The sequence below is a fragment of the Arvicola amphibius genome, chromosome 17 (genome assembly GCF_903992535.2).
Source record: "Arvicola amphibius chromosome 17, mArvAmp1.2, whole genome shotgun sequence".
Classification (NCBI taxonomy): domain Eukaryota; kingdom Metazoa; phylum Chordata; class Mammalia; order Rodentia; family Cricetidae; genus Arvicola; species Arvicola amphibius.
The window spans coordinates 29,951,409-29,975,285 of NC_052063.2; the positions used below are offsets into that span (position 1 = coordinate 29,951,409).

General features: G+C 44.0%; 1 protein-coding gene across 1 annotated transcript in view; it reads left to right on the forward strand.

Moving 5' to 3' along the window:
* Positions 1-23,877, forward strand: part of Best3 (bestrophin 3) — a 41,634-nt gene that overhangs the window by 12,178 nt on the left and 5,579 nt on the right. Inside the window, exons 4-8 of the mRNA XM_038315003.1 lie at positions 7,327-7,481; positions 9,038-9,115; positions 9,547-9,699; positions 13,405-13,485; positions 15,150-15,301. Coding sequence (XP_038170931.1) covers positions 7,327-7,481; positions 9,038-9,115; positions 9,547-9,699; positions 13,405-13,485; positions 15,150-15,301 — 619 coding nt within the window. The remainder of the gene's footprint in view (positions 1-7,326; positions 7,482-9,037; positions 9,116-9,546; positions 9,700-13,404; positions 13,486-15,149; positions 15,302-23,877) is intronic.

Sequence of the window (23,877 nt, forward strand, 5' to 3'; positions counted from 1 at the left end):
TTGTGTGTACGTTATTTCGTGTGTGTGTGTGTGTGTGTGTGTGTCGTATTTAATACAGTGACCTGCCAAATGGAACATCCACTTCTGGATGGAGAGATGGGTGACAACAGATATTTCGGTCATTTCAGGGAAATAACGGAATAGTTCGTCAGTCAGTATTGCCACCCCAAAAGCTGCTTTTACTCTGTTGTATCCTATTCCAGGCTTTTGATCAATGAGCTGTAACTCATTGTTGGGTTAATCTTCTTAAATCATTTAAAAAACTTCTGAGCATTATGTTGAGTGGGATTAGATGGGTAGAATTCAGGATAGAGTAGCAACAATACTATCTTGCATAGTACCCAGTAAACATAATGTAGAAGAAAGGACAGTTACTTTTTGAACCACATTTGTCTCATGGTCTGATGCCTTGCCCTGCACAACAATGTCATGACTTGATTCTAGCTCTGTCTCCATCCCACTTTGCACCTCCTTAATTTCCCCACCTGATGGGGATTCCTAAGCCTCTCCCACTGTATTTAAAGGGCATCTCTAGTCGAAGCGCTGTCTCTGTTGTATGCATTTGGGAATGAGTCAGAGACATTGGACTCTGCTTGAAAAAGTTGTCCCAAGACGCTGAAAACACAGCTTTCTCTTAGAGGGAGAACTGGCATCACGCCCACCCTTGTCTTTGAGCTTGGAGCTGCAGAGCTGTGCCCACCCATGTCTTTGAGCTTGGAGCTGTGGTTCCTCTGCTAACAGAGCCTCTATGGAAGGCCAAAGACACCTGCCTCTGCTTCAACCAGAGGACAAACAGGCCAGCTCTGCAGCAGACAGATCTGTGATGGCAGGGGTCTTGCCTGCTAATGGATTTAATTAGTCCTTTGGCTTAGGGGCATGACAAAGGCCTTCTACTTCCTGCTCCATCAAACTACAGCTCAAGCAAAGTCAGTGCAAGCATCGGTTCTAAGGATGGGTATATGGGAATCTTGCCCTCATTAGATATATTAAAGAACATTGTGATTTAATAAGTCTAATATGATTAGACATACTCAAGTTGTTTTGCACACAAATAATGTGAAAATCACTGGGCAGAGCTGAACAAGCCAGAAAGAAAAGAGATTTTGAGAGACTTTCTAGGTAGATGCAGTAGCTTTGCCAAACCAGACGTGGGGCCCGAAGGAGAGAGGATGGCCACAGGATGGTGGTACACCAGCCAAATTGTCATTAATTTGTAATGCCATTAAACTCAATACAGCACAGCAATAACTGTAATTAATTTGCCTTAGATATTAGGATAATAAAATTTTTAGAAATTGTAGGGCATGGGTGCCTAGTTACAATGACCTGAAAGGCTGATGAAGATAACATTCCACTTCATAACTAGCACCCCTTAAATGGATTTGAACCCCCACCCAGTCTAGAGCTTTTCTTTCAATTGACCATCAATTTGATTTCCGAAATCGTGTGACTTCGGATGTTTGAGCCAGCAGCGAATGCCTGGAGTCATCCCATCTGTGTACTAGGGAATGATGTGCTAAGCTCTGCTGCTTTGTTCATCTCCCCTAGAACCTATTAAATTATCAATAACTTTGGGCTGAAGTAAAACTTGAAAATTGCCAGCTTTCTTTCCTTTACATGGCCCCTCCCATCCATAAATGTCCTTCCCAGAGTGCAGGACCCGGCTCCGGCTTTAGCACTGGCGCTAACCAAGGCCTCGTCCTGCATATTTACTTTCTGTTTAGATGCCAAGAAAGGACTTGCTAGCACAACGTGATCCACACTCCTGAATAAAAAATAGCCAGACACAAAGTTAGTTGTTCCCTGGCCAAATTACAGAAATTGCAGCCAGTCTGTAAGTGCAGTCATCTTTCTTTCTTTATTTTTTTTCTTTTTTTGATTCTAGAATTGCACTCCAAATCCCAAGAATCTAAGTGTCAGACAATTGATACGGAGTAGCTAAGATAGGCTTCCAGTTAAAGGAGGGACAGCTGTGGCAAGCCTTTACGCCTGAAGTGAAGAAAAGCCAAGTTCATCTGTTAACTGTTTTATAAAGCACAAGAGACAGTTTGTTCTTGAGCCGAATAGGAGTGGTGAGGGCCTTGGAACACAGATCCAGGTTGCATGTTCCACAAAGAAGGGAAAATTTCACTGGTTACAGAACAAAGAAAGTCATAACCCAAGGCTAACTTCCTATAATAGCATTTAGTCATGCTCTGTAAGCCCGTTTTTAAAAGAAAAAGCAGATTATCTCCATCATACGGTGAATTAGTCGGGGTCACAGAATTTATGGAACGAATATATATGTGTGTGTGTGTGTGTGTGTGTGTATACACACACACACACACACACACTTATGACTTATGGTCTGTATTCCAACTAATCCAACAATGGCTAGCTATGAATGTAATATCCAAGAACTTATTAGGTGCTCGATCCCACGAGCCTGGGTGTCTCAGCTGGTCTTCCATATGCTGGAATCCCGAAGAAGTAGGCCCCAAGGCCAGTGAAGGGATGGATGTGCTAGCAAGGTGAGGGCAGCAGGCAAAGTGCAAAAACTTCCTTCTTCCACCTTCTTATATAGACTTCCAGCAGAAGGTGGAGCCCGTATTAAAAGTATGTCCCCCCCTCCCCCCACCACCGCTTCAAGATCTGGATCAAAGGTGTGTTTCTTCCTACCTCAAAGGTTTGAAATAGAAGTAGATTCGCCTCTTCAAACCAAGCGGAAAATCTCTCACAGGTGTGCCCTCCATTTCTGGACTGGAGTTTTTTCTAGACATAGTCAAGCTGGCAACCAGGAATACCCATCACGTGTGACAACTTTGGGTTTTATTGAGACACAAGAACAAAATTATTGGCCTTGCTTCTTTTTTAACTTCCAGAAGAAGCACCTAGGCATGGGCAGAACCTTAGCTAAGTAAACTGGATATAATTTGAGCCTAGTGTCCTGAAGGTAATTATCAGTTCTGTAGCTATCACTATGTCTGATTCATACACTGAATCAGCTGGACAGTGATCTTCACATTAGAATTCCCTTCAGGTCTTTGTAAGCATGCCACTGCCTGGTTCCCGGCTCGGTAGACCATCCAAGAAAATTTAGAGCGGCCCTACTGATCCCACCTAAGCCAGTCGAGACAGACTCTCTGAGGGAGAAGGCGGTGGCCTTTCTACAAGTATCCATGGCACCGTAACAGCAGACCTTACTCAAGAACTGCCCGCAAGTAGGGCCGGCCCTAACCCAAGTTTGCTAGAGGTCAGCAGCGAGTCTGAGAGCAAGGTCTTCTGTCTGAGACTTCCTTCTTGAGAACACTGGCCTAAATGGCACCAGATCTAGGAGACCTAGGGAACCCCACCACTCAAGGAATCGATGACTGTCAAACTAGTGTGACTGCCTCTTCGGTGACACATTTCTCTGTAGCATCACCTCTTCAGCCTTACATGCTAAGGAGGTGATACTGACTTGAAACAGAAAAACCAAACGTGTAAGCAGACTACAGACCAAGATGTAAGTGTGTTGTATTAAGGCGAAGTTGGTTCTCATTGGAGCTTCATTAGTAGCTCATCAGAATTCCATTAGCAAATGGTTACATTTTGGAGGCAAAAGTAAGCCAAAACGAGTATCTAATAAAATGAGTTTTATGAATAACCTTTCATTCAGAAAATATAACTCACACAAAATTAAAACATTTAGGAGCCATTAGAAAGAGTTAAAGGTGTACAAGCCGAGTCATGTCAACATGATTTTCAGAAACACCATTAGAACCAGGGCTGGGTATTTAGCTCAAGAGGTACAACCCTTGCCCTAGGTTTAATCCCTAGGGCCACAATAAAGAGGCCATGGTGGTTAAAAATTAGAAACAGCTTAAATGTCTATTCAAAATGGAATTAAATAAAACATTGCTAACAACTATTAATGTTAGTCGGGAGCAGTCATTGACATAGTGATTTTGCCCTCTATCTATTAGTTTTTAAATCTCTAATATACAAATAACAATAGAAGTAAATCATAAATATGTATGTAAATTACAATAATTTGTGTTTAACAAACATCCATGGGATTTCTCTCTCAAGTTATACAATAGACTGACCATAGCGATTTTCTCTAGGGAAAGAAACAACATGGTTAGGGAAGAAGGAAGGCTTATTTTCCCCACTAGTATTCATTTGGCCTTCTAGGATATTTCTATCACTTGAATTAATTAACCTTTAGTTTTAAAAGAAAGGTAAAAATCAAGCATAAACTGCAAGCTGTTAAAGTACATTTCTTTATAAGTAGGTATTAAGAAAATGAAGCTGGCCGGCGGTGGTGGCGCACACCTTTAATCCCGGCACTCAGGAGGCAGAGGCAGGCGGATCTCTGTGAGTTCATGGCCAGCCTGGTCTACAGAGCAAGTTCCAGGACAGCCAAGGCTACACTAAGAAACCCTGTCGGGGAAAAAGAAAAGGGAAACTACAGAGACATCTGAGCAGTTAAGGACACACACTGCTCTTGCGGAGGACCCCAGCTCAGTTCTCAACACCCAGTCTGACGCCTCTGGTTTTGGAGGGCACCCGCACACACATGCAAGGACACACATAATTAAAAACAATAAGAATAGACCCTCCTTCAATGTTCCTTGTTCCTCTTCTTTCCTTATGCGGGGAGAGAGGGAGTGAAGGGGGAACCCAGATACAGTATCAAAGATATACTATTCCCTAGCACTAAGTGTGCTAAACTCTTCATGTATGTTTAGCATGTCAGGTAACACCCCCCTCTCCTTGCGTGCCTTTCGGATGTGCGATGCTGGCTTTCAACATGATAGGCAAGCGCTCTACCACTGAGTTCTAGCCCCAATATCATCGTCGTAAAGCAGATATTATTACAGAGGAAAACGCCGAGGCTCAGGGAGGTCTCTGGAAACCCAAGCTCATTGCATTTTTATACACACACGTTTCAAAAATTTGTGCAAAGTAGTGTGGGGACTAAAAAGACAAATGTGGTCCTTGCCTTTCATTTATGTACAATATCACTTTTATGTACTCCACATCAAGACAGAGTGCCACATGGAAGCGTTAAATTAGAGAAATCCCTGGGAGGGAGAAGGAGGAATGAGAGATGGCTTTGCAGAAGGGGATGTGATAGAGCAGGATGCTGATGGAGAAGGCGGGAGGCACAGCCGTGGGAATCGCGCAGAAGGGGATGTGATGGTGCAGGACGCACAGCCGTGGGGATCGTGCACAACTCTTGCTACAAGCTCTATATAAGCTCTCAAATTTTAGTGTCTTAACCCTCACAATTTTAAGTATTATTGCTGCAGATTTTAGATTAATAAATAAAAATGTAAAGGAGAGACTTCCCTAGATATCCTAGATTGGGACTCTTAAACGCTCTCCATTCAACAACTCCCTTATACAGGAGACATTTTTATGACCACTTAGGCATATGGTGCTATAATATATGTATAACAGCAAACAGTTACTGAAAATAAATTGTAAAGAAATTTACTTGGGATAACATGATGGCCTAACAGGTAAATCAAATGCCTCTGCCACCAATCCTGGCAACCTGAGTTTTATCCACAGGAGCCGTGGAAGGGGAAAGCTAACCCCTGAAAGTGGCTCTTTAAGCCCCACACACGCCATGGCACCAACACACATACACACATGAATAAATCTAATTTTGAACCTTTTATAATAGAAATTTATTTCAGTGCGGTTTTCTGGTGTGCACAAATTTGACTTGTTATTACAAGTGAACGAATTAATCCTAAAGGTGAAAGGTGAAAATCAACAAGAGCTATAGCTCGGCCGGACCGCCTGCCTAACGCGCCCAAAGCCCTGGGCTTGACCCTCAGCACCACATAAAAACAAACAAACACAGCCACAGTGACACGCGCCTGTAACCTCGGTATGTGGGACAGAGAGGCAGAGGATCAGCGCCATAGTGAGTTTGAGGAGTTTGAGGTCAGTTTGGGCTACATGTCTCCCTGACTCAAAAAAAAAAAAAAAAAAAAAATGACGGTGGAAGTGGGAGAGATGGTTCAACGGCGAAGAGCACTTTGCTGCTATGTATAAAAGAACCAGAGCTGAGGTGCCAGCACCCACAAAGGGTGGCTCACAAAGCACTTGTAACTACAGTTCCAGGGGACCTGGCCACCATGCAAACTCGCATCTACACATATGTATACCCACAGATAACACGCATATAGATAAAGTAAAATTGTTTTCTTTAAAAGAAAAGCAAAACTGCATACAAATGAGATGATGTGCTTACTTATTTTTATACGCATAATTAATTATTGGTCAAATATTTGGTAGTGCCTGACATCTTCGGCGTTTTCAGAGTTACTGATATTCTGATTCTGTAATCATCAATTAGAATGCCACTTTTAATAAATACATAGCATAAAACAGCAGAAGTATGTCTAGGGCCGTCTCAGAAATTGTGGAAATTCTTGTACTAATCCAGAGGCAAATTCATTTAACATTTTAAAAAATGAAACAAATCAACAATTCAAATGGCAATTTTAAAATCAAACACTCTAGTGTAATACAATTAGTTCAAATAGGAAAATATTGTTTTTGCTTTCTGTAATTAAACCATTATGTTTCTATAAAAGCAGAATGCTCTATGTGGCTATGGAAGGCATTGCCACTTCTAGCATAAAATCGTCTCAACGCTGAGCCTAGATGCTTGAGGCCGCATCTGTTGCTGTTGTGTGGCAAAAAGTTATGTTGAATGCTGGGCGATGGTGGCGCACGCCTTTAATCCCAGCACTCGGGAGGCAGAGGCAGGCGGATCTCTGTGAGTTCGAGGCCATCCTGGTCTACAAGAGCTAGTTCCAGAACAGACTCCAAAGCTACAGAGAAACCCTGTCTTGAAAAACAAAACAAACAAACAAACAAAAAAAGGCACAGTGAGTCACTTTATATGCGGCTAGTAACACCTTGGATTCATTATATGTTTGATCTTGAATTAATTTCTGGTCATTGTATATTCAAAAATCCATTACCAATAGTTCACAACCCACATTCAGCTATGTGACCCCAAAGGGGGCTGTGCCTCACATTTTAAGAATCTATGTCCCAGACTCATGTGTCCCCTTTCCTACCTTTACCGTCAGATTGCCAAGATGATGCGTTGCTTCATATGTGGAAATATAATGTGTATGCAATTTGTGTATGTACATGCACACAACTCGTGTGCAAAACTCTTCATCTCTAGCAGAAATATAAATGACTGGAGACAAGAATATTTCTTTAGCACCCTCCGCTACCCCAGTATGCTTACATAGAATACTAAAATTATGGTAATGCATTAGGCTTAACTAAGTGTGTATAACATCCCTATTGTTATTTTGTGTAAAGGTTTTATGACAGCAGACGAAAGGAAATTGTTCGACCACCTCAAATCACCACATCTGAAATACTGGGTCCCCTTTATTTGGTTTGGAAATCTTGCCACCAAAGCCCGGAATGAAGGTAGAATCAGGGACAGCGTCGACCTTCAATCATTGATGACCGTAAGTATTTAGTAAGCCACGAGAAGATGCTAATTAGAACTCCAGGACCCTGGATGTAAGAGGTCAGACCAGAGGTTTGCTCTCGTCAGTCCAGATTCTGAGGAGCTAGGGAGACAGTGGGAAACCCCACCCAGATTCCTCGGAGCTAGGAAGCCGGTGGGAAACCCCACAGTGTGCAGAACAGAGAGTGAGCAAGATGAGCTCAGGCTCCTTGGAAGCGTCTACTGTCGGCACAGCATGTTCTATGAAAGGCTTGTAGGAAAACGGTAAAGCCAGGATTGCCAAAGACTCTGAAGAGGCACATTGCCCACGGGCCTTTGCGATCACTTGAGTAAGGATTCTAGATTAAAATTCTTAGTTTTCTTTCTTGGTGATGGGATGAACCACCGGCACCCAGAATAAAATCCTAAGGAAGAATAAACTTCAACCTTCCCCCCCCCCCCCAGATTTGAATAATCTAACCTTAAATCAGCCTCTCTGTTGCTCCAGGGAACGAAACAATGTCTTGCTGAATAAAAGACAAGATCGCCTGAGTAAATTGGGAGCGTGAGGGTCACGGGAGAAGGTAGAAGGAGAGAGGAAGGGAGGAGAGCAGGGGGAAATGTATAGCTCAATAAAAACAATTAAAGAGAAAGGTCTCGGGATTCATCAGAGAAATGTATACATGGAAAATCTGCTGTGACAGCTCTGATGGTCTCTGGCTTGGATGAGGCTAAAATGAGTAAATGGTTTTCAAACTGAAGTAATATTAGATTTTAGTCTCATATGGATAAGGCAAGAGATCAATGACTCTCCATCCTCCCTGTTACAGATAGATTTTCTGTCGATAGGAGCATTTTAAAGTCCCAGTTTGCTGGGCAGAAGGCTTAGCATGTATTCATATGTCTTTTCTAATATCTGTCATAAGAATGTTTTTAAGGAGATGGAAAAAATGCTTGCCAAATTTATACCAAAATAACCAGTAATTACTTATTTAAAATATTAACCTTCTTAGCTCCTTTTGAACACTTGGGGCCAGTCTATACGTTGAAGGGTGTGGATTAGAAAAACAAGTTTATCCTTATAACATTCTACCTTTTCTTAAGAAGATTTGTAAAAATACTTATAGAAATATTTGTATTTTTATATTTATAAAATTATATCCAAATGTCCTCATCATTTTTCTTTCCTTTTTACAAACTGCTCCATGGTATCATTTTCTTTTTTCTTTTTCTTTTTCCTGTTGTTGTTGTTGTTGTTTTATTTTTTTGATACAGGGCTTCTCTGTGTAGCTTTGGAGCCTGTTTTGAAACTCACTCTGTAGAGCAGGCTGGCCTCAAACTCACAGAGATCCGCCTGTGTCTGCCTCCCGAGTGCTGGGATTAAAAAGCCTGGCTTCCTTTCCTTTTTCATTCTCGGGACTTTCTTTTCACAGGAGCCTTGGGGACAGCTTACAAAGTTGGCCTTAGCATTAACTTCCATGTTCATCAATAGTCTGCCCGGGTTCTGAATCCCAGCTCATGTTTATAAGTGTGGTCATCGTTTGAGTAAAGTGTGTTTTCATGTTTTGGGCTTAGGAGATGAATCGGTACCGCTCCTGGTGCAGCCTCTTATTTGGCTACGACTGGGTTGGCATTCCGCTGGTTTACACACAGGTACCAAATACTGTGCATGTGATTGTGGTGGTGGCGGGGACCAGAAGGTGGGAATCTGAGGTCAATCTTGGGTGTCATTCCTCTGGAGCCATCCACTTTCTTTACTTATTTATTTCGAGATAAGATTGCTAACTGAGACCTGTACCTTGCCATCTTTCATTTAAACTTGCCGGCCAGTGAGGCCCCGGGATCTACTTATCTTCACCCCTTCCCCAGAATTGTGGTAACAGGAACAAGCCACCACTCCTGTCATTTTATATGGGTGCTTCTAATTGGACTCGGGTGCCCATGCGTGTGCTACAAGTACTTTGTTGACCGAGTTATCACCCCACATCCCATGCATGTGGCTTTCACCCCCACCTGCCCACTTCACAGGCAGTTTCTGTGGGCAGCTAGCGCTGACCCCTCCCTCGGGTCTCCCTCTGTCCCAGGTTGTCACCCTCGCGGTCTACACGTTCTTCTTCGCGTGCCTCATTGGACGGCAGTTCCTGGATCCCACCAAAGGCTATGCGGGGCATGACTTAGATCTGTACATTCCGATCTTCACCCTCCTGCAGTTCTTCTTCTACGCGGGATGGCTCAAGGTAGTCCACAGTCCTGGTGCCCAAGGCACTCTGGAACCCCCCCTTGTTCCAAACTCTCCTCTGTTGAGTCTTTGGCAAATCATTCATGCATAACTCAAAGGTAGACGTGGTGTGTAATAGCTCAGAGATGTGGTTGCTTCTCCATCAAGGTTAAAGTTCTGGGTAGAGAGGCTGGGGTGCAGCAGTTCATCACGTAAAGAGATGCGAAGGGCATTTCTCTCACAGATATTGATTTTTCTTCAAGTCTCTGTGTGCACCCATTAGGCTGAAGTAATGTAATTAAAGTAATAGCTGCACCTATGCTGGTTTTTAGGCACAACTGGGCAGAGGAAACGACGGGGGAAACAGCCTATGGGAGCAGACCTGAGCTTTAATACCGTAATAGAAACCCAATTCTGCTCCACTCCGTGAATCATAAGCAATCCCCTGAGTTCCACTAGCTGTCCCACACATTAACTACATTCCATTTTCAAAAAAAAAGAAGCTCATCGGGATTAAAAGCAGAAACAACAGGATTAACAATGACATGTAGTTTACCAGGAATCTAAAAGCATGCCGGAGCCGTGAGAACAGCTCATCCAGACACAGGTATGGAACTGTGTTTGTTCCCCTGACCCCCACCAATCCCAAGCCTCTTGAGATGTAAGTGAGTGTATATCAGAAGCTTGACTCTCCATCCCTTGAAGTATGTGACAGGGAAAAAAAGTTAAAAGCAACAGTTTCCTTAAGTAAAGTGAAATCCAGTAATACTTTCAAGGAGTCTAACAAAACAGAATTTCCAACCACTTGACCTTCCAAACAACCACCCGCGGTCAGGCCTTTGGGTTGGGACACATTCCCCTGCAAATACTGGTTCTCTTGTTGGTTCGACGCTTCATAAGTATGTTGGCACTTTAAGTTATACTCCAATGTCGAACAGCATGTCCTTTAAATGGCAAAAAATATCTTTTTCTTTTTGGTTTTTCGAGACAGGGTTTCTCTGCAGCTTTTTTAGAGCCTGTCCTGGAACTAGCTCTTGTAGACCAGGCTGGCCTCGAACTCAAAGAGATCCACCTGCCTCTGCCTCCCGAGTGCTGGGATTAAAGGCGTGCGCCACCACCGCCCGGCTGGCAAAAATATTTTTAAGCAGATGACAGTGATTCGGATTCTTTCCCTGCTTTCTCAGAGTGAGAAAGAGCAAGAGAGATGGCTGGCTCTCTCAGAGGGAAAGGTGGGCTTTACTTTATCAGCATACAATCGCCACAGTTGATCCAAATGCCCGACTCTCCTGTCATGCAGTTCCTTTCTGGCTTGTTTTGTCTCTTCCCTCTTTGTCCTGCTGAACTTTGTAACTGTCTGACTGCTTTGTTTGCGTATTAAATGCTTGGCTGAGCCATAAAGAGGTTCATGGCTCTTTTTTTGGTGAAGTGTCTAAATTCTTTCCCTCTAGAAACTGTTTTCTTTTTTTTTTCCCCCTCTTTTCTTTTTTTCTTCCTGTAGCTTTAGAGCCTGTCCTGGAGCTAGCTCTTGTAGGCCAGGCTGGTCTCAAACTCACAGAGATCCACCTGCCTCTGCCTCCCGAGTGCTGGGATTAAAGGCGTGTGCCACCACTGCCCGGCTGTAAACTGATTTTTAAAGGCCAAATATGAAAAAACACAAGTGTGACCTGTTCAAGATAAGCCCGCGTGATAAAAGTGCAGTTCCCACGCGAGTGGACTGTGTTTCCATTTGCAAAGAACAGCTCTATCCAAAGTGTAGAAAATACACCTTGACTTTTCTTACTGCAAATGGTGTCCTCCAGTAAAGTCATCTTTGTGACATATTCAATACACAGATGTGTCATGACTTCTAAATACAGGCTGCAATAATATACACAAGACTGATGCTATAAATGTGAAAAGTATGAACATAACAAAAATATTTTCATGACTAAAACAATGGCCTATTTAATTTAAGCAAAACCTCAGGCAAGGAAAGGAAGATAGCCTGTCACCACACAATGAAGGACTTCCAAAGCTACTGCCAGGAGGCTTACTAATGCAGGACTCCTGTACCCAAGCTAGCCCCTCTGCAGTTCTCTGGTTCTGCACCCTGGCCATGCACTAAGCTCTCCTACTGCCTCCTGGACTCATCCTCGCTCTGAGTAAGCGCGAGTGTCTGGGGAGGGACCCAGGTATCTGGTTTATTGGAGGTGAGGTTTGCTTTCTTTCTTTTTTTTTTTTTTTTTTGCTTGCTAATTTCTGTCCTGTTGAATCTCCGGAGTGAGTGTCATGCACACTGGAGGTTGGAAATAGCAGCTAAGTGGTTTAACTTAAACCCTGAAAACCAAGAGGGTAAAGTGCCTTTGGTTTTTATTTTTAATTCCATGTGACGTGTGTGTGTGTGTGTGTGTGTGTGTGTTTGATACACGTGTGAGTTTGCAGGGTATATACACTTCTGAATGTATGTACAGGCCAGAGCATAAAGTTGAGAGTTTCTCTTCTTCTTCCTTCTCTTCCTTCTCACCTCTCTCTTCTCTCTTCCCTCTTCCCTTTCTTCTTCTTCTTCTTCTTCTTCTTCTTCTTCTTCTTCTTCTTCTTCTTCTTCTTCTTCTTCTTCTTCTTCTTCTTCTTCTTCTTCTTCTTCCTCTTCTTCTTCTTCTTCCTCTTCTTCTTCTTCTTCCTCTTCTTCCTCTTCCTCTTCCTCTTCTTCCTCCCTCCCTCCCACCCTCCCCTATTGCCTTGAGACAGGGTTTTTCACTCTATAGGAAGCTTATCATTTCACTAGGCTACCTGGGCCAGGAACTCTCAGAGTCTACCTGTATCCATCCCTACATTCCTGGTGTTACAGACATGCTCACCCATGCCTGGCTTTTCACCTGGGTGCTAGGGTTTTGAACTCAGGCCCCTTTGTTTGCTGCTTAAGCACCCTTACCCACTGAGACATCTCCCCAACCCCAAACAGGTAGAGTTTTCACCAAATGGTCTCAGGATCTAGAAACTAATCAAACCATACCTTTATTTTGTGCACTTAAAATTTTTCTTCCCATCTGGAACCAATACACCCCCCCCCCCACACACACACATATACACACACATTCACAAGTAAAAAAAAAAATAAAGAAAATTGTTCAAAGAGGTTATATTTGATATCTAAGCCTCTCATTTAAATGGCTATTCCATCCAAAAACATGGTATGGATATTTAGTAAAGAGCAAATGTTAGATGTCACGGTCAGAAAGCGGCTAAATGGTTCAAAGGAGAACAGAACTATTAGGTAAGAGTGAATCTTTAATGTGAAACTAGACTAGCCTCCAGTTCCAGCTCTCGGGTGCAGTCACTTCACTGGTCCGTAGCTGACTATTGTGACATAATTGTTCATGTCTCATCATTTTGTCTTTCATTGTCACTTGACCTCATGTTATCAACTGGGCCTTTAAGGCTGCTCCAAAGCTCAGACGATATAATACATGCCTTGCACGTAGTTAATGGCCTTTAGTACTCAGTTTCCTTTGACTCCACGAAGCTCCTGGCTTCCCTGGGGTAGGGCAGCGCTGTCCAGATGAACAGACAGGTCCATCTGCAGAGCATGCCCGTGAAAAGGGCTTGCTGGGTGATCAACATCTGGAGAGCAGCCCGCTGCCCTGGAGGATGCATATTACAAGAGTGACAGGGAAGGGACACCTGAAGCAGGGGCCAACCTCAAATTCCTTCTCTGTCTTCACACGCACTGTGTTCTCCACTGCAGGTGGCTGAGCAACTCATCAACCCTTTTGGAGAAGACGATGACGATTTTGAAACAAACTGGTGCATTGACAGAAATCTGCAGGTGAGGAATGTTTCTGTCCTTTGTGAACAATAACGATAAATCACATGTAAATAGATTCTGGGTACAGGCTCCTGGACGTGAAGGGTTTTTTTGTTGTTGTTGTTTGGTTGGTTGGTTTGGTTTGGTTTTTCGAGACAGGGTTTCTCTGTGTAGCTTGTCCAGGAACTTCCTCTGTAGACCAGGTTGGCCTCGAACTCACAGAGATCTACCTGCCTCTGACTCCCGAGTACTGGGATTAAAGGCATGCACCACCTCTGCCCAACTCTGGACCTGATATCTTTTTTTAAAAAAATATTTATTTATTTATTATGTATATAATATTCTCCCTGTGTGTATGCCTGAAGGCCAGAAGAGGGCACCAGACCCCATTACAGATGGTTGTGAGCCACCATGTGGTTGCTGGGAATTGAACTCAGGACCTTTAGAAGAGCAGGCAATGCTCTTAACCTCTGAGCCATCTCTCCAGCCCTGGACTTGAGATCTTTAGCCGATCATGGAAGAAGCCTGACCATGCACTGCATTGTGTCTTTTGGAACCTAAAATGTCCTGGATCTTACTTCCAGCGCCATTATGTCAAGATGATTTTCTCTGTGAATTTTTGTTGACATCGTCTGTCCTCTTCCGTATAGTACAGAGCGATATTATAATTCATTTTCTTACCTACTTTGATTTGTCATTGGGAGAGATTAACAGTGACATAAAATGGTATCCAGACATAATCCACTGTGAATTCCTAAACATAACCCACCAGACCCCAGTAATCAGTTGTGTGGGGTGGGAGCCGAGGCTGCACTGGTTTCTTCCTCACATCTGCAGTCATGATTGAAGCCCCTTACTCCGAAACAGTGCTGTTGATAAAGGCTCATAAAGGTATGAGGGAAGGCTTTCTAGGGAGGGCTGCCTTCAGAACCTCTGTCTGAGGGCTTTATCCCGTCCATCTGTTTGAAGCCCTGCCAGTCTGTCGGGGAAGAAGCATAATGTTTCTCTCTCTCTGTCAAAACTGGATTCCCAGAGGCTTAATGGTTTATTTGTCGCTCCACCTAAGCCAAGACAGAGAGGTTGCCACCGCGATACAGGTCTGTTGATACACTACTTTAGCCAGGCCTGGTGGCGTAGTCTGTAATTTCAGCACTCGGGAGCCTGGGAAAGAAGAATCACAAGTTCAAGGGTGGCCTGAGATACATGCTGAGAGCCTGTTTCAAAGAAGGAAGGAAGGAGAGAGAGAGAGAAGATGAAGATAGGGCATACAAGAAGTGGTGGGAGACAGGCGTGTGTTTGTCTGGGAGAACTGAGAGTGTCCACCTCTCTGTGCTCTATGGTGTTGAACAGCGGCTACCAGGGAGCCACCAAGGCAATACTGTCACTGAGAAACCAAGAGACAGGAACCTTGCAGATGATGACATGAAGCTCCAGGCCAGGGCATGTAGACAAAGGGTGACCAGGAGGTGCACCAAGACTGGACAGCTCCACACTCCACTTACACCATTGTCCGGAGTTTTTGAGCAGAGAAGAACACATACTTGTTCCTGCTGCAGCCTCATTGTAGCACGGCAGTCTTTGGACCTTCGTATACTCCTCGCTCAGTCTCCCGTTCTCAAACTTGCTTCCGCCTGCCACAAACCCCTCCCATCTAAGCTGGTCTAACAATACGACAACGGTTTTAGGTCTCCCTCTTAGCTGTGGATGAAATGTACATGAGCTTGCCCAAGATGAAGAAGGATATTTACTGGGACGACTCTGCCGCTCGGCCCCCATACACACTGGCAGCGGCTGATTATTGCATACCCTCATTTCTGGGCTCAACAATCCAAATGGGGTAAGCATGTTGTTGTTGTTTTTTTAATCTTTGATATTTAGGAGGACATTTAAAAATGTATGATGTGTGTGTAAGTATGCCTGTGTATATGACAGAGGAGGCATGAGCCGTGTTATGCACACGGAGGTCAGAGGGTAACTTGGTACAGTCGGTTCTCTCAATCCACCTCTGTGTGGGTTTTCAGGGTCACTCAGGTCATCTGGCTTACACAGCAGGTACCTTTACCCACATTTATACACATTTCTGGGGCAGATGTGAATGACCTTGGAGGCCATCTCTAAGCTGAGTTCCACACATATGTTCAATGAAATATGATCATATCCACCTTCCATTTTCCTCTCCGACTTCCCCCCAATGTCGCCCCAAAACTCTATCTCCCAGCCTAATTATTATTTCTTTTTCTTTCTCTCTCCTTCTGCTCCCCCCCACCCCCTTCCCTTCAACATCTAATTAACGCTGCCAATATACACAGTAGACATGGGAAACCTGTCAGTGGCCACAGCTTCAAAAAAAAAAAAATGAGTCTCTCTCTCCCAGCTCAATAGTATAGGGGGAAGGGCCTTAAAACACACCTTCCCTTCATTTGTGCTGGAATTCAGGCTGGCTTTATCCTGTACAAGTCTTGTGGTTGTGAAGCAAGTGCATGTCCCATTGTTGCCGGTGTACCCTCTCCTCTGCTCCAGCACTGTCCTGGCTCCTGACTCCCCACGTTAGATGTCTAACCTCTATCCTGTAAAACTTTACTCCTGGTCAGACGACTCCAAATCCTCATAAGTAACGGTTTGTGGCACTCTCCTTCAAAAGGGGTGTCTGAAGCTCAAAGCCCTTCAAAAGCCAAAGCAAGGGATGCCTGAAAGTGGGTTGTCAGGAGCTGTGATGAGCTATGAGAGAGAGTCATGCACCTGGAGACTCCTGTAGGTGCCCACCAGCCTAGAGAAGGATGCCCACGGTAAGACAGGCTTGCTTCCGAGGCTGGACCCACCCATCCTTCCAGGCCATTATGGTCCTCCTTGCCCCAGCCTATTGCTCAGCCTTGATGAAGGGCAGTTGCCTGCTACTGGCCCCTGTTGACCTTCCCAGCTTCTTCTTGGTCACAGTTCATGGTCACTTAGCAAGTTTTTCAGTCACAGAGTTCATGGTCACCTAACAACCTTCTCAGTTTGGAAAATCAAGTAACGTGTTTTTCTGTGAGTTCACTTTTAGATGATTAAATAGGCTTTGTGCTTTCCCCAACTTCCTACATGGAGGAGCACAAAGTGTTTGAAGCTCTGACGTGTGGAGCAGAGACCACCAATACCCTGGCCAGAGCCTGGGAATCTCTGATTATTCTGTTTGACTCCATACGCCTCATTCCTAATGTCCATTTAGTTGTTTCTGTATCATGGTTAAAATGATTGAAGGGGACACAAGAATTTTATTTGATCCACATATTTGCTCTGATCATAACCTTGCAAATGGCTAAGTAAATGTCTATGTTCTTCAAAAAGTAGTAAGATGTCTTTCTCCTATTCCTAAATTTGGAAACATAGATTGACAAGATCTTTGAGACAATGCTTGCCCTGACAGATAATCGGGACTAGTAAATTATACTGTAACTATAAGATACTGTAGATGTGGTAACAGAATTCTATTATTATTATTATTATTATTATTATTATTATTATGAGTTAGTCAGGCCTTTGATTTATGGGTCTCAAACTGAAACACAGGAAAAATAAATAGAACTAAGTTCATATTCATATTAAATTAACTGTAGGGACAGAAAATAAAAGAAATGAGAAAAACGACGGAGATATAATATTTAAAACTGTAGTCAAAAAAATATCATTTGTTGGGGAGAAGGCCTCTAATCAAAATGGCCGACTTACTGGCCTGGTGAGTAATGGCGCAAGGGAGAGCCAGCATGAGGGAGGCTTCCAGGAGAGGTCCAGCCGAACTCCTCTGGAACCGGCTAAGCAAAGAAACCATTAGGTAGCCACTCACCTGATCTTGCTTGTCTGCATGAATAAGGGCCCTTAAAGGGAAACCTCACACTCCAGAGAATCTCCCTGCAGGAATACTGGCTACGGGAAGTCGGGCCTTCCCAGACTTGCCTTGTGTGAGCCAGGACTGCAAGTCCTTCCTGTGATTACAGCACTTAACTGTTTCTAATCACCTATGACAGAAAACCAAACTCAAACCATGGAAACACAAAAAGGGACCTATCGGGTCCTGCCCAGAAAATACCCAGACTTTGGGAATGGCTCAGAGAGGTTCGAGGAATGTGATGATGGGCTCATTGTTGCCTTCTGTCTCTCTCTCCATCCTGGGCCTCTCAACCAAGGCTCAGTTTTCAGGCAGGCTATGGCAAGAGGACAAGATAGCTGCTGGTGGCTCCAGGCTTATAGCCTGCCTGTTCCCGCGGGAAGTGCACAGAATTCTTTCCAACTTGTCTAACTCAAGTGCAGGCTTAACTGTGGTTCACTGTGCTTGGCTACCATATCTGTTCTCAAACTAACCCTAACCCTAACCCTAACCCTAACCCTAACGACAACTGACCAGGAGGCACGATATTTTAGTAGCCCAGGCTGGCTCATGTGTCCTTGCTGATGATTGCCTGTGAAGAAAATTTTCTTCTTTCTTGGATGAAGAAAATTTTTTAACATAATCTGTTTAAGGCAGTTCTCAACTAAGGTTGAGACCTAAGGTTGCGACCCTGTAATACAGTTCTTCATATCGCAGTGACCCCCATCCATACAATTATTTTCTTTGCGACTTCGTAACTGTAATTTTTGTATCGTTACAAATCACAACGTAAATAGCTGATATGCAGGATGTATTTTCATGGTTACAAATTGGCCAACAGGGATCTGGACCCACAGGTTGAGGTGTATAGTCCAAGCACATTTAATTCAGAACTCAAATTTGGCTTATATTTTTATATCACCTTTTTAGACTTATAGTCAGAGTTCCCACGAGCCAGAAATTCTAAAAATCAAGGAAATGCCCTTGAACACTGAGCCAAAGTACCACACAAGGGCAGCCTGGGAAATTTTTGTGCTCACATGCAACACAGTTAGAAATGAATGACTCTCACGTTCACACAATATCCGTTTCCACATGGAAAAGAATTTTCTTTGTTCTCAGTATTAAGGAGCATATTCAAACCATAGGCTTTCTTCCTGTATACTAGCTATATATAATAAAATGCCTTCTGGAATCTGAAATACAAATTTCTGCCATGTATGTACTTGTGCCTTCACAATGCATTCACTCGTTCATCCAGGTAATTTTTTTCCAGATTCCTACTATGTAGTAAATTGTGTGCCAGTTGCTAGAGAAAGGAAGAAGCAGGGGAGGGGACAGGTTAGACGGCATCCAAAGGCATGAAGCCCAGGGACAGTGGCAAGGAGCTAGGGCTGGCCTAGAAAGGGGGCTGAGGGTGGTGTCATAAAGGAGATGGGGAGATGGCACCGGGGTGGCTGGGGAAGGACAGGTCAGAATCTCACGTCATCTGGTGCCATATTATTTTATTCCAGTGCAGCAGTTCTCAACCTGTGGGTCATGACCCCCCCACCAGGGGTCGTGTATCAGACATTTACATGGCGATTCATAACAGTAGCAAAATTACAGTTACGAAGTGGTCATGAAAATAATTCTCTGGTGGGGGTCGGCACAACCTGAGGAACTGTATTAAAGGCTTGCAGCGTCAGGAAGGTTGAGAACCACTGCTCTAGAGGAAGCTCCAGCAGACCCGCCTGTCTAAGGAATATCCAGGAGGCCTGTCTGTCTCTACTCAGTCAGATCTAAAAGACTGTTTACAAAAATCTGTTTCATAAATTCAATACCAAATCAGTGCTGACGTTCTGCCCTCTGGTTTTGCATAGAATATACCGAAATACAAAACCAAAACCAAAAACCCTTCAGAGTCAAGACTTAGGGTGAAAGGCCTCCCGAAACTCTGAGAGAAGAACAGGGAGACGGGTCAGTGGCTAAAGCACTTGCCATGCAAGCATAAGGATCTGAGTTCAAGTCACCCAACACCCACGTGAAAATAGACCCAGAAGTACACAGCTGTAATCCCAATGTTCCTGCAGCAAGACTGAAGCTTGAGAGCCAGCTAGCCTGGTGTACACTGTCTCAAATAAAGTCGAAGGTGAGGGCCAGTGCTCAAGATTGACCTCTGACCTCCACATGCATGCTGTGGCATATGTGCATGAGCACTTATACACGTGAGCGCACACACACATCCACAGAGTCTGAGAGAAGTACCCACGTTAGAAACGGTATGATAAACAGACTGGCCTTGAGATTTAATAATTAGTGATTATTATTTTAATAATTAGTGATTACTGCAGCATCATCAGTCTCCTTTTGACAAGCCACCGTGTGAACTAACCGAACAACGGAAAGAGCATCTTCCATGTTTGAATCCTTCCCGTTATCTCACCCGAGATCGCGCCAGTGACATGCTAGTTTGTTGCTTCGTCGTGATGCGAAATGCTTTGCGACTACTGTGCTTATTAGTTTACCCATGAAGATGCTGTTAACCAACACTAAGAAAACTTCCGCAGAATTCACATGGGAACATACCTAAGACCCAAAATGAAAACTGGTCTTGGTGGGACAATAATAAACACTTATAATAACACATACTTGTAGTCCCGGCATGGGTTATAGAGTGACACCTCAGAGTCACCCAGTCCCAAAAAAATCGATCAATTAACTAATTCATTAATGAGAAAATAACACTTATAGGGTTAAAAAATCGATCAATTGACTAATTAATTAATGAGAAAATAACACTTATAGGGCTAAGTTTTTTAAAAGAAGATATCCCACTATCCCACTAGTGTAAATGCTTAAATACAAGTAGTGTTGTAATATATATACATATATATTAAAAACAACAACATCCAAAGTTATCTGCTACTACAAAGCAGAAGGAGAATGCTTTCATCTCCGTGCGATAGCACCCTGGGTCACTCCAGCATTCTATTTATCTTTACTTGATGTTACCCATGATATAAATGTTGGAGACGATGAGGAATACAGCAGATGGAAATTAAAGACCTGAGGTCTCATAAATTCCTTTGATCCCATCATGAAAATAAAAACAGCCAACAGAAAGGGAGCAGTAATCCTTCAAGAGTTTTAGAAGTACAGCTGTGCACCGTAACAGTTAGAGGCTTGCAACCTTGAGAAAAGCACCTGAGTCTGCACGTGAAATGGAGCACACGAGTATATTAGCACTGCTTGCTCTCTGTGCTGCTGGCCTCAGGCATGCTCCAGCATGCCCTACAAACTGCCCACTACTCCCATTTAAAGAGCATTATTTTATTATAAGTTTTCTGAGGTTAAATAATATACCACTCCTCCTTATATTTGCAGCAATCTAGAAGGATCTATGTGGCAAATGGATGCATTTAGAAGAGAGGAAAATAGCTCAGTGTGCTGCTAAGAATTCCTTCTAGTTAGGAATGGAAGAATTTAAGATTTATTGGGTACTGGGAAACTTAAACCACTGTGTTGAAAATGATGACTCTTGCTTACCTGTCTGTATGACAGAACTTCTAAGCATGTTTACCATACCATAATCCCCACTGTATAATTATGCAAGCATGCACTGGATATATGCAAAATATTCAAGATGATGCAATAGATTATACTAGTTCGAATACATGAAAATGTATATTGCAGCAAACAAGGGTAAGATCTTTAAATGTTTTTCTAGACTGTTGTTTTCAGTAATCATGTCTTACTTAGCCCACTATGCTCAAATAGTTTATTTTAGCCTTATAAGAAAATACATAGTCTGGTACACAAGGCGTGCTCGTATTATGAACCACTTAAAAATAGTCCAACTTCTAAGTCACTAACTTCTACAAAATGTACTCTTGGCACATTGATTTTCTTCCCCTTAATTGTACCAGGAAGGCAGGAGAGGCAAGTCTCCCAAGGAGACGGATGTGCACTAAGTTCATCATTTTAGAGCTTGGGGATTCTCCGTCTGCCAACGTGGGGTCACCTTGCTGCTCAGTCTTTACCTTTAAATGGCATCAGAGGTGTGCATGCACAGTTCTCTTTTCCAAGGGAACATCTACAGAATGCAGTGTGCTCAGGGAGAGGGCTTGGCTGTAGTCTAAGTGGTAGCAAGAAATTAGATATGCCTCGGGAAAGGTCTAGTACACCAAATTTGTCATAAATCCCGGTCTGAACTCTCAAATAGGCCACAAAAGGTGATGGGAAGGTCGAGGTTCTAGTGCAGCTGCCAGCCTAAATGCCTCCCAAGATCCTCTGCTCCTAGGAACTGTCTGCCAGAATGGAGCCGAGGGAAGTCTGGGTGGTCCTAATATTCCGGTCATTGAAATGTCCTCATAATCCTTAGCCCCTTGTCTCCAAGCTCAGCGTGAGGATTACATGTCCGTTTGTAAATCTGCAATTGCAGCTTTGACTGTCGTTCCACCATGACTAAGGTCAAAAATAAAGAGTGTTCCACTCTAATGGGTTCGGTACCTCCGTTGCTCAGGTCTCAACTGTTCCTCTGCTCAGGCCTGAGCCCCGACAGGTGCTCAGGCAAATCACCAACTCTTGCCGGTGTAGCCCCCGACTTTGAGAGCACTGCAGTTTTGAAATAATAAAGCTGATATGAAAAAATGGAACTCACAATATTAAATATCATTCTCCTCTACTCCTCACGTCAGTTATGTCAAGATGACTTTTTGCTGTTTGAATTTAAATTGTTCAAACACCACTTCGAAAGTGGAACGAAGCATGGTCAGCGTGGTGGGGTTTGTCCTTCCATCTTTCCGAAGCTCTGTACTTAATCACATCACTACACTAGTGCAGACAGCTCTGTAAGTAATGACGTCATTACACTAGCGAGGACAGAGTTGTTTTGAAAAACAAACAGACAACAAACAAAACCACATTAAGTCTTCTAAGTCATCTGGCAGGGGCAGTTTGGTCTTTAATATATCAGAAACGCCCTAAGAAGTAGGCACTGAGCTGTGGTCTTTGGAAGCCAGGCTCTTGCTTCTTCCTTGTTATAGTAATGTGTGTGTGTGTGTGTGTGTGTGTGAGAGAGAGAGAGAGAGAGAGAGAGAGAGAGAGAGAGAGAGAGAGAGAGAGAGAGATTATTCTGCACCCCAAACAGTCCCCACTGCTCACCCTTAGCTCTGCGGCTGATGGTCTTGTGGGTAGGTGCTCTACAGATGTTTTGAAGCACTGGGTTTTGCTATCCATCCTTTTTCAACACTGGATATGAAAACAGCTCCAAGGAGCATCCTCTGCACCCCCCCCCCCCCGCTTTCCCTCCTATGCTTCCTCTCTCTCTCTCAGAAGCAGACTGTATGGGACACCTTTCCCATTCCCATGTGTCCCGTATTGGTGTACGGATGACTTAATGGAGTTAGCAGTGTCTAGCGACACTGGCACAAACACAAGGCTGAAAGGCCAGGGCGGACCAGTGCTATCTCCATCTCTAACTCCTGCTATGCAGTCATCCCTGGGTCCCACCCCTGAAATTCCCAGCTTCTGCCAGCCCTTCCTCTCCCCACACACCCAGTGCCCTCGTCTTACTGTTCAATAGCTGCTAAGTCGTCCTATCCAAGGTTTTTTAACTGTCTGGGAAGTTCCCAGCTGCCGTGACAGTTTTTAAAGAACTCTTTCAAAGAAGAAAAAGGACTTTCAGGCAAGCGTTATCACTTCCTCGGGCACCTGGGGACTGCTGAGAGCTGCCAGTGATTGGCAGGATCTTTTTCAGACCCTCTGTTCTTCAGAGCCCTCTGACGCACGCCACCCTTTTCATCCCCCAAGCATCCTGGAAGGCAGGGGAAATGTTGCTGCTATCATCAGTTTACTGGGTGTGATGCTAAGTCACAGAGCGCCCCACGAGTCTCCCGACACGGCACAGCTAGTGTCAGCCTGGGCAGCAGCATCCTGACTCTCAAGTCTCCGGAGTCATTCGTCCTGCTGTTGAAACAAGACTCCCTCTCCACCTCTGGAAGCTAGTGGCTCCATGGCACTTCTCATGCATGTCCTGTCTTTACCCATCTGTCTCAGTCCAAATGAGTTCCGAAACACAAACTGGCCATCCCAAACACAGGGTAACATAATGAGAGCGCTCCTGTCCTCTCCTGTAATCCTCTGGCTGTGACTGTTCAAGTGCTATTATTTCTGCACCTCTGGCATGTGCTAAAAATACACTTTAAAAATTAAACAAGGGTGCGGGTATGCTCAGTGCCCCACACATCATCACCCAGGTGTGATGGGGTAATCCCGGTACTTGGGAGGCGGAAGCAAGGGGTTCAGTTTGAAGTCTCTCTGCATAGTGAGATCAAGAACAGCCTAACGTGCCCTGGGCTTTGTCTCAGTTTTATGATAACTGCTTTGATTGCCAGGGCATTCTGTTCTTCAGCTGAGTTTCTATATATCAGAAACACAAGAACCTCAAAACCCATGAAAACCTTGACCGTGACAGAAAGGATAGGCGCTGAGTGGCAGCGACAGTCTTTGGTGCCAGCACTCGGAAGAAAGGTCATTCATTCCCTAACCCTGGGGAGCTGTGCTCTGGCTCAGTCCTGGCACAAAGACCT